This window comes from Oncorhynchus gorbuscha, linkage group LG11 (assembly GCF_021184085.1).
Source record: "Oncorhynchus gorbuscha isolate QuinsamMale2020 ecotype Even-year linkage group LG11, OgorEven_v1.0, whole genome shotgun sequence".
NCBI lineage: Eukaryota > Metazoa > Chordata > Actinopteri > Salmoniformes > Salmonidae > Oncorhynchus > Oncorhynchus gorbuscha.
The window spans coordinates 50921503-50932933 of NC_060183.1; the positions used below are offsets into that span (position 1 = coordinate 50921503).

General features: G+C 43.5%; 2 protein-coding genes across 6 annotated transcripts in view; both read left to right on the forward strand.

Annotated features, from left to right (window-relative positions):
- The first annotated feature begins 254 nt into the window (after positions 1-254).
- On the forward strand, positions 255-8116 carry LOC124048884 (transmembrane protein 230-like). Its single transcript, XM_046370032.1, has 4 exons — positions 255-426; positions 4703-4816; positions 4984-5106; positions 7644-8116. The coding sequence occupies exons 1-4, from the start codon at positions 391-393 to the stop codon at positions 7782-7784; spliced, it is 414 nt and encodes a 137-aa protein (XP_046225988.1). The 5' UTR covers positions 255-390; the 3' UTR covers positions 7785-8116.
- Positions 8117-9480: 1364 nt separating this feature from the next.
- The window catches only part of igsf9a (immunoglobulin superfamily, member 9a), a 40172-nt gene continuing 38221 nt past the window's right edge, over positions 9481-11431 (forward strand). For 3 of the 5 annotated variants that reach the window (XM_046370033.1, XM_046370034.1, XM_046370037.1), the window contains exon 1: positions 9481-9910. The gene's annotated coding sequence lies outside the window, so the exon portion shown is untranslated. Of the gene's footprint in view, positions 9911-10784; positions 10896-11431 lie in introns of all 5 variants that reach the window. The other 2 variants (XM_046370035.1, XM_046370036.1) reach the window with 2 other exon arrangements.

Consider the following 11431-nt stretch of genomic DNA (forward strand, 5'->3'; position numbering starts at 1 on the left):
TTTGTTATATTCATATAACATACTACATAGAGTTAGGAAAACAACATGTAGGGTTAGTCACCCAAGTTATTACAAAAGTCATTCAGTTTTGTTTGCCATATTGCTTATTATACCACTAATTGTATAAAGAGGAGCCAGGGGTAGCATGCCTACCAGTCTATTTACTCTGCCCTTACCAATATGGCCGCTCGAGACGGTCTGTGAACCGTAGAAGGCTGTATGTTGGGTGACCAATTATTGCGCGCGCAGCCACGAATACTTGGAAAACAAGGAAGCAGACAGGGGGCTTGTTCTGTAGATAGAAAACAAGTGAACAAAACACTGTAGCTATTTGAAAAGTCTATCACTACTGCGAAATGAGCATTTATTGGGGAAAATAGTATTACGTTGATGTCACTTATTATTTTGCGTCCAGCAGTAATACAGGTGAGAGGTAATGTTTATTTAGCTAAACAAACTATGCCAGCTCATCAGGGGTGTATACCGCCGATTCGGTTATTAAACGTTTATTAAACAGAAGCAAACGAAACTGGGAGGGGCCTACCTGAATTTTGTCGAATAGAAACAACCGTTTTGCTCTGTTTGCTTCCGTTTGGTTATTAATTGATAAACGGTTTCCGTGATGAATACACCCCCAGTTGATTGTAGCTAGCTAACGTAACTGTCAATAACACGGCCCAGTTTCCCAAAAACATTTTAAAGGCTAAATGAATCGAAAGCATCTTAGTAGTAGCATCGTTAAATCTCCGAGCTGTTTCACAAAACCATCGTTATTAACGTTGTACTACAAAATGCTCGTAATCTAGCGCCTGTCTCAGGCCATTCGTAGAACAACCAAATGCGTTAGATGTTATGTTTCACTATATTGGCTAACCCTACACCTGTGTCAGATCCCATGGCCGCGACACACGTTCTCTTTAATTTTCTCGGCGGACGTCCGTATGTTTTGAGGTAGAAACTTTCAGAATTTCGCTTGGTAAAGCACTGATCAGTGTAATATCTAGCGTGGAAGTATACTCACTGGCTGTTTGCAGCTGGCCACATGGCCAGCCCCTAATGAGTGCTCGACTCACTGCACGCGGTTGATCTGTATCTTCCGCCGGTGGTTTGTCCTGCTTTTGTTTCTTTGGCGTTTTACTACGACTCCGTGTGCATTAATATATTGGTGGAACTTGCTGCCACAAACTTTAAATTACCTTACACAACTTGCAGACTGGCTTGTTCTATGTGTGTGTTGTGAATTGATGTAATGCTGCGCGGGTTCTCTGCTAATTATCCTGCAGGGTTTTTACTTGTTCTTTCCCTTGCAGCGTGTGATTGTCGTGGTGGGATTTCCAGGTAGTATTGCAGTTGGCATAAAACGAATAAATCCAATCCATGAACTGTTTGCTGTTTTTTTTGTCTGCCTGTTTCTCCCTGTGTTTGCAGAGGTACTGGATAATTTATCATTCCTCCAAGCGGGTCACAACATAGCTCTCCCAGGGTGTCGGACCCCTGCTTCGTTGTTTTGGCTGAGCTTATGGATTCCCTTTGTGACTGGTGTGATGGTGCCATCCCCTCTGGGGATCCGCATACCTTGTGTATGTACTGCCTGGGTATGAGCCACGCGGAGAGAGCTGTGGAGCTCCCTACTGGATGCCTGTTTTGTGTGGTGCCTGCACCTGGCGAGCTGTTAGTCCCTCTACTGAGCCCAGTACCCCTCCCAGGAAGCGTGGCCAGAGGCACTGCAGGTAGAGCCCAAGGTGGCCGCCTTACCAACTGCTGCTGCAGGCCTACCTGCAGATTCTGTTTTCCCGGCTGCAGGAGGGCACATAGGGGCTCCTCCAGGACGTGATCGAGGTGTCTTGCCTGATTTCCCTGCTCCAGAGGGATCTGGCCCGCGCCAACGGACGGGCCACGGTGCAGGTGGTTAACTCCCGGCGCCATCTCTGGCTGGCCCAATCGCATCTGCCAGCTCTCCAGAGCACATTTGCCGCTCACCCCAGCACCCCAGGGCTGATGACATTGTAGAGCAGACTGATAAGGTTCGTAGGGACCGGCAGACCCTGAGATGGTTCAGCCCGCCGCCTCGGGCCCTGGGTCCAAGGCAGACGGACCGTTGCCACCCACCTGCACCCGAACAACGGTGGGGTCCCTCTCCTTCCCAGTCGCCTCGTGCTAAGGGACGAAAGCGGGGAGGGGCACAGCATGCGGTGAAGCAACAGCCCGTTTTTCCCACACGGGTCTTCCCCGGTTTTTGCAGAGGTACTGTACTGGGTAATTTATCCCTAAACCGGGTTCCTATTCCTCCAAGCGGGTCACGACATAAGCTCTCCCAGGGCGTCAGACCCCTGCTTCATGGCCTTGTTAGTTTGGCTGAGCTTATGGCTTACCTTTGTGACAGGTGTGAGGGTGTTAAACGTCACCTCCATAGGGACGTGCCTGGGAGACGCAGGCTCTCAGGGCACGAGAGGAGAGGCAGGACCCCTGACACACCCTTCCTCGGCCGCTTCTCTCGGTCTCAAAGGGCAAAGTGGGATGAGGGTGTGGAGTCCCCCTGGGTGTTGTCCACTATGCTCGAGGGGTACCAATTCCGGTGCCGGCCCCCGTCCTTCAGGGGCCTTCGTGTCACCACGGTGACCGCCCCCCCTGAAAACCCTGTGGCTGGAGATCTCACTCCTGGACAAGTTAGAACAACAGACCAGCTCTTTGTCTGCTATGGTGAGAGAGTCCTGGGGGCTGGGCTATCAAAGCAGAGGCTCTCACTGGATCGTGGACACGATTACAACAGCGTACTGACTAGCATGCCAGTCCTGGGATCTGGGGTGGCACATTCAACACGAGGTGTGGCTGCGTCCTTGGCTCTACTGAGAGGAGTGCCCCTCGCTGAGATCTGTGTTGTGGCCAGCTGGGCTTCCTCTTGCACCTTTGCTAGGTACTATTGGGTTGATTCAGCGGTACTACTTGGTTGGTTCAGCAGTCCTGGGCATCGCCTCCCTTTCGGGGACCCCCTACACACACACACACATTGACAGCCCCTGGTCCCACTCTAGGACTTTGCCGCTGGCTGGCCAGGTCCCTCTAGCACCGACTAATCTGGTACGGGTATACCAATATATATTGGAGTGATCCAATATAGTGAAACATAACAAAGGTTACTTATGTAGCCATGGTTATGTGAGCTATATGGATCACTCCAATCCTCTACAGTGCTACGGTGCCTCAAAAAATGATGCAGAGAACGTGTGTCGCGGCCATGGGGTCTACGTATAGGGGTGGACCGCAGCTGTGACACCGGTGTACACAGGAGTAAATATCAATATATTGGAGTGATCCATATAGCTCACACAACTGTGGTTACATGCGTAACCTTCAATTTTTGTCCTCCCGCGTCACTTAATACACAGAAGATCTCCGCTAAACATAAAATCACATGGTTTCTCTGCCTTTCTGTGACCACCGATAACTTCAGAACGAAGTTGACTACAAATACAAAGCTGACAATGTCTTTTGCAATTGATACAAAGATGTATAAAAAGAGGATTCAAATGAAAACTGATGACTGCGTTAAAATATAAATACATTAGACTATAGGCATATTTCAATCATATTGCAATGTATTTAATGTTGACTATTGCTTTTATATTTAGGTATTTACTGTCTGTAATTTGGCTCAATATATTCATGAAGTGTAGCCTAATGTGCACAATTTGGCAAATCATAATTTAGTACATTATTATAATGTAAGAATTAGAATAGCCTCCTCAACATGTGCAGCCATAGGTGATGATAACTCTCAATGTGGAATATTTATAATGTTAGTGTAAGATTTAAATGGGGAAAGCTGATCCGAGAGCAGCGTTACATTTCTTTCGACTCTATCAGTATTGACACATGCCTCAACGACGCAGTTATAGCGAACGTTCTCTTTGCGTGGTGTTTTGGGAAACGTTGGGTGTTACATCTTCGGACTTGCATCTTTAAAACACTCGTAAGCGAGTTCCATCGCTACCGGGAAACCAGGGCCTCGGTTGTAATCATTACGTCTTGCAACGGAAACCGTTTACCGTTTTAAGTACCAAACTGAAGCAAACAGAGTAAATGCTTTGCACAACCTTTAAAAAAATGTTTTTTTATTCGTCATCACATACGCTGCTGCTACTGTTATTTTATTCCTCGTTATGTACATATACAGTATACCTCAATTACCTATGGTACCCATATATAGCCACGTTATCGTTACTCGTGTATTTATTATTACGTGTTTTACTTTCATATTAGTTCTCTATTTTATTTATCTCTGCATTGTTGGGAAGAGCACGTAATTAAGTATTTCACTGTTCGCCCACACCAGTTTTTTACGAAGCAGGTGACAAATACATTTGATTTGAAACGGAGATGGACCTACTTGAATTTGTCCAATAAACTCGTTTTCATTGCAAAACGTTTTCTGTTTAGAGTAATAAACCGTTTCTGATGCAAAACGTTTTGCAACAGAGTCGGTGTAATGAATCTGTTGTGCAGTGCCTAGCCTCCAAGTTGTGTGCCTGTAGCGACTAGCTAGTTACTCTGTCTGTACAGTACTTATCTAGTTATAGCTACTTATGTAAGTTATAACTAGCTATTCATATATCGCTTTCTGGACACTAAGTTATAGGGTCTATATGAGTTTCCATGTTATTTGAATGCCATTCAAGTTGTCGCCTTCTCCATCCTGACACAGACCCGTCTTGTAATGATGCCTGCACGCAGCACTGTTGCTGCTGGTGGGGTATCCAGTAACAAAGTTAAGTACTCAAGACTAGCTGGCGATGAGGATGGCTACATTGACTTGCAGGTGAGACACAGACAACTGGATGTAGCATTACATGCATATCTCTCTAACCTCCCAACCACCTATAGTTGAGCCTTTCTGGAGTCATCTCTGTCATATCACATATCATTGTAACCTGTGGTTGTCTTGGTTATTATGAATCCTATCTTTTGACCTTTTATACCAAACAGTTCAAGAAAAGCCCTCCCAAAGTTCCCTACAAGGCTATTGCCCTGGCGACATTCCTCTTCCTGATTGGCTCCTTACTGATTGTAATCGGTGCACTTCTCCTTGCAGGATCCATAGAAGTTTCGGTGAGTAGCTCACAGACATACGTACACTACATGACCAAAAGTATGTGGACACCTGCTCGTCAAACATCTCATTACAAAATCATGGCCATTAATATGGAGTTGGTCCCCCCTTTGTTCCTAAGGTAAGGCTTTCCACTAGATGTTGGAACATTGCTGCGGGGACTTGCTTCCATTCAGCCACGGGCATTAGTGAGGTCGGGCACTGATGTTGGGCGATTGGCCCTGGCTCGCAGTCAGTGTTCCAATTCATCCCAAAGGTGTTCGATGGGGTTTAGGTCGGGGCTCTGTGCAGGCCAGTCAAGTTCTTCCACACCAATATCGACAAACTGTTTGTATGGACCTTGCTTTGTCATGCTGAAACAGAAAAAGGGTATGGCTGAATTAGCTGAATCCACTCATTTGAAGTGGTGTCCACATACTTATGGCCATGTAGTGTATATGACGTCATTGCAGTAGCTTGGCTACATAAAACATCAGTGCCCTTTTGGCAGGCTGATATCCTGGCTTGAAAGAAACAATCAGCAGCAACATCACCTACAGTACTACAGTATTATGTGATGACTTTGAAATTGTCCGGCTCCTCTATAGAAACAAAGTAATCTATCGCTGGCCCAGATTCACACACTGAGGCAAAAAAAAGGTTGATCAAAGTAGAATGAAGGCAGGATCTTCATTGAATAGCAATGAAGAGTGGGAATTCATTTCCTGGTTCCGCTTTGTTCAAGTTTATTTGCCGCTAGTCTGTGAATCTGTGAGCGACAGTAGGCTGTTTGAGATTGCGCAGATTGAAAACGTGCCAGCCTGAGTGGCATGATGCTCTGTTCCAAGTTGTCAAATGAGGGTTTGTAAGGTCATTGAAATTAATTTAATAATTGTTCATGTAATTCATGAAAACACACTTAAATACGATCAATCAATTTAAAAAGACATATCAGCCATTACATTTTTTAATTTAGCCTTTATTTCACTGGGCAAGTCAGTTAAGAACATCTTATTTACAATGACGGCCTACCCCATCCAAACCCTCCCCTAACCTAGACGACGCTGGGCCAATTGTGCGCTGCCCTGTGGGACTCCTGATCATGGCTGGTTGTGATACAGCCCGGTATCGAACCAGGGTCTGTAGTGACGCCTCTAGTGCTGCAATGCAGTGCCTTAGACCGCTGCGCCACTCGGGGGCCCTTATTGGAATGACCCTTCAGTGCCTGTCTGTGGTGCTGCGTGTGTGCCAGTGGGCTATTGCCCGTGGAGACAGAGAGTGACATTTCAGCAGCAAGTATAAAATGACAGACAGACTAACTAGATCACCAATTCAAACCATAACTTGTAGCAGTTAACTATAGCTAACTAATAATTCATTTCATTGTTGCTTTTACACCAGCACTGTAGAGCCTAAATAAAAGCTGGGATTCCCCTCTATTACACAGTAGCCATGTAATTATGACAACGTAAAACATATTCTAAGAATAGTTTAATTGACAAATTTGCTGTGCATAAACATGTATAGTTAGATACATTGTTTTGAAGTAGCATACCTTATCCATTTGATCCCTGATTTGTTGAATGAAGTATTTGTTTGTAATGTTGAAAAAGCCAAGCCTGCACACCCAGGAGCTCTCCAGATGGAGGGTTGACCACATGCTGACAATGTGTGACTAACAGTACAGATCTATGTGAGGTGCTAAGTGGCAACACGGCAGGAGGTGGTAGGTCTACATGGGATCACACAGCAGCTTTCCATTCAAAATGCTTACTTTTTCATGTAGGATATAGTCATGAAAATTGTGTATGAACCATTAACAGCGAATAATCAGAGGTCTCTATAGCATAATGTCATTTGTGAATTTTGGTGGACATAGTCTAATGGACCGACTTGGAAAATGACAGCTCCTGCCCTTAATTCCATCCCAAGTCATGCACTGTACAATGCTATAATGTAATTGTAAATGACAATGGCAGGTTATTCCTTGCTTTCCTCTTCAGGAACATCCTAAAGGGGATCAATGTAAGGTCTCCTCGGTTCCTCCAGCACCTGGCTGATTGAGCTTGACGTGTAATCCTTTCCTGGGTGTCTGTGCATTTCACATTCCACACCCATGTAGATCAGTGACCATTCAATTCCAGATAATTCAAGAGTTCTCATCTCAACAGTGTGTGCGCATAACATCAAAAACAAACCCCTAAATTAAAACCGATTTACATCATTGCATGCCATGAAACATGTAGAACTGTATGTGGTCATCAGTGTCCATTTCTAGCACACTCCCTCTAGTGTGACATCACTCGGAGAATAAATGCTATGTGTGTTGACTGGCCATGTGGGGGTCAGTATGCCTACGTAGTACTTCCTCCTACAGCCCTGCCTTGTCAGAGGGTTGTGGTGTTGTATGATGCATATGTGCCAAATTGTAATTTGATGGATAGAGTGCCTGTATCTGTGTGTGCGTGCCTCTCTGTGAAAGATACTGAAACACAGGCTAATTTGTTAATCAGGCACTGATTGTGATACATAGACTAAATAGGCAATTATTTTTCAGCACCCGGACCGTACAGTTCCAGTCCTCATCATTGGGATCCTTGTGTTCCTTCCTGGATTCTACCATTTACGAATCGCCTACTACGCCTCCAAGGGTTACCGCGGATACTCCTATGACGACATTCCAGACTTTGACGACTGAGCCACCCTTTTGCCCCTGTAAGCTGCATGAGACTGTTTCATTTACCTTACTATCTCCCAGACTGAGAAACAACATCACCAAGTGGCTTAACTTTACTCTTTGTTTTATTGCATATCACACGTGTGCAATGCGACTGTGGCTTTGGCTTTAAACTTAACAGTATTTATTACTGATAGAGTATTTAAGTATTTAAGATATGCAAGGCCTGTTATATATTTTGTCATGACTATCTGTTTGTAATGCTCTCGAAAGATGTGTGATTGGTTGTAAAAGAGACTATCCAGTTTACGTTACAGATTTATGATAATAATAAAATAAACTATCCAATGTCATGGCTTTGTACAAATACGTAATTTTTTGTTTCTATTAAAATAGGAAAAAGTATACTTCCATTTCTTGATCAACATGCTACTTGTTCTAAAAAGACGCTCAGGATACATAGAGCGTCTTGCTAGATTGCACTAACGCACCTCATTTGGTCTTGTTTGAATGTCCTTTTGTTTTCAAGATTTTAAGCTGCAAGTAGCTCGTAAGCGTATACACTGAGTGTACGTGACATTATAAACACCTGAACTTTTCATGACAGACTGACCAGGTAGGTGAAAGCTACGATCCATTTATTGATGTCACGTGTTAAATCCACTTCAATCAGTGTTGATTAAGGGGAGGAGACAGGTTAAAGAATGACTTAAGCCTTGAGACAGTTGAGGCATGGATTGTGTTTGTGCCATTCGGGGGGTGAATGGGTAAGACAAAATATTTATGTGCCTTTAAGTGGGGTGTAGGTGCCAGGGTAACTGGTTTGTGTCAAGAACTGCAACGCTTCTGGGTTTTTCACTCAACAATTTCCCGTGTCCACCACCCAAATGACATCCAGCCAACTTGACGCAACTCAATATTAGGAAGGTGTTTTGTACAGTCAGTGTAGGTCTTTGCTATGAACATTGCAATAACAAGGTTTTACTGATACTATCATTTGTCGAAGTGCCCCCTCTTGTGGTCTCAATTGAAACATGTTGTTTTATGACCTGCCCCTGTTCTGGAATAATAGCTTGAAGAAATATTCCCATATCATCTATTGAAATATTTTTGGGCCAAATCTCTGTAATGGAATGGGAAATATTATTTACAGTCATCGGTAATGGGCTAAAATGCATTTGCACCAGGCTTCATTACTGTCAGACAAACTGGAATAGCCTGCAGTTGTTTTTCCAATGGAAATATAATTTTCATTAAAAAAGCATACATTTTGTGTGAATATTATTAAATTCTTCTAGTGTAGCCTATTTTACATTTTCATTCAGTCTAGTTTCACAAATCTGTAATTGTTTATTGGATCAGTTAGCTTTAGTCCATGCAGGAAAGCAACAGGCTGTATCACAACCTGTGGTGATTGGGAAACTCATAGGGCAGCGCACAGTGGGCACAGCGTCGTCGGGGTTGGCCGTCATTGTAAATAAGAATTTGTTTTAACTGACTTGCCTAGTTAAATAAAGTTAAATAAAATGTAAAAAAAAACATTCCGTTCAAAGAAGGCCTACAAAATACCATTTTAAACCACACACAAACGTGCTAAAAAGGTACATAGACTGGAAAGTTAGAAGCACAATTGGTTCAAACCTTTTTCTAAAAACGTGCGTGCGAGCGCTTGCCTGCGCGTGTGAGGGGGAGCGGGAGGGGGAGGTGATTGGTCAAACAAGCGGCTCAATGAAGAGGGAAGAGGTGACAGAGTAGAAACCTTCGCTACGGAGCATCAAAGGTGCAGGGAAAGTTATTCTCTGCTTTTTAGGGTACTTTCTAACATTGGGAGTATCGTGAATCTTCGTATACATGTTGGATATTACTGAGGAAATATGATGGATGTACAACGCGTCTAGCATTGTATTTGAGAATTCAGCGCAGAATGCGCCATCATTGATTTGCTTTAAATTGCATATACTATTCGATATTTCAGTAAGGATCAGCAAATCTGTTGAAACTTGAAACAACATATTTGCCACCTGGGAATAACACGGTGAAACACCTGTAACTAGCACTGAGGACTAGAGGAATTACTGAAAGAATACTTCAGACTGACGCACTAAATGGAAATACAACCTGCCTTTATTTGCATTAGTGTAAAACAGGTAAATTGTATTTTGCTAACTCAATTTGTTCCCCGACAACTTCAAGATATATCTTTTTGTATATCTCTTCTGTATGGCTTTTTAAATATTTATTACTAGAACCTTCTAGGATTTAACCTGTTCAAGGACTCAAATGTGAGTCTTGACCTATCTCAAAAGTTATTTTACAAGCCAGTTCTTTTTGAGCGTCTTTATTTTAGACTAACCTCGACACTTGCACCTGCTCTGATGTCGCAGACATGACAAACGGGGAACTGGGATACTTGTTTAAGAGACCACTGGGTTCATTGTACTCTGAGCCAGTGTTTGCAGTTGACTACCATGCCAGCCTCATATGTATTATTTATGCTCAGGTTTAAAGTCCTCCTGAATCACTGGAGTCACGTGGTGTGAGGTGACTTTACTCTTGCCTTAGTAATTTAGGACACACAAGACAAGTAATTGTATAATAGGCTATTGTAAAACATGTGCTAGCATTGCTGTGAATAGGGGTTGTGGGGGTTATGTTAGATTACTGTAGATTTAAACCACATACTCCAATCATATACCATTTGATGCTTTACATTGAGATTGTTATCACTATTGAGTGAAAAGGGGTATACAAAAAAAGGCTACAAGTGTGAACTGCATCGGTCATGATGCGATTCCAGCCCACTAGCAAGAAATCTACTGGTAACTCTCCTCCAAACAGATATGTGAGAATGTAATCATTTCCCTGATGATTTCTAGGTGCAGGGAAAACTGTCTCTTTTATTATGCTATTACTCAGAAGATGCCCTTATACCCTGAGGCTTAAGAGAATGAGAAGCCTAATTTGTTCTGAATAGAGCACAATAGCTCACCTGTGGGGTTCTGAGTGCTTTGTTATGACTAGGAACACCCAGTCCTCATTACCTCAGTCCTCAAACCACGGCTGGCAGGATCAACCAGTCCTCATTACCTCAGTCCTCAAACCACGGCTGGCAGGATCAACCTGCATTAACAGGTGTGTAAAGCACCTGCTTATCCAGTCACCTCCGTATGATCATCAAAGACACCTTTCCAATCTATTATTTTGCTTGTAGAACATGTCTACATCTCTGCAACAAACACACACACACATTCACAGAGCTTCTAAAAAAAAATACTTTCAATCACGGCATCCCTCAGAGGTGTGGGATCTTTGTGGCCTCTCTTAATATTGCGGCCAATGCCTCACCCCCAAAACCCACATGTAATAGGCCTAACCCGTCTCTTCCATTTCACATGAATATAATAAGAGTGAGAAAATCTCTCGCGCACCCATAGTGCCAAAGGATGAGTTGGAATCCTTCCCTCTTAAATGCACATCTAGCTAAAGCCTCTATTTTAACAGCATCCAGAGCTTCCTCTCTAGCCAGTCCAGGCAGGGTTATGGCCTGGTTATAGAGCTAGGTGAATGGGTAAGTATTCTCTAGTGGCTACAAATCAATCGCTGCCCATTTCCCTGATTAAATGTAGTAATACACATAGTATTTCACCAGTAACATTCTCACTGCCCTC

Excerpts from the sequence above, each read along its gene's own strand:
- LOC124048884 (XM_046370032.1), top strand. The coding sequence starts at position 391 with ATGTCACTTATTATTTTGCGTCCAGCAGTAATACAG. Across the intron at positions 4,817-4,983 it reads ATGGCTACATTGACTTGCAG|TTCAAGAAAAGCCCTCCCAA; the intron begins GTGAGACACAGA and ends TATACCAAACAG. Across the intron at positions 5,107-7,643 it reads CAGGATCCATAGAAGTTTCG|CACCCGGACCGTACAGTTCC; the intron begins GTGAGTAGCTCA and ends ATTATTTTTCAG.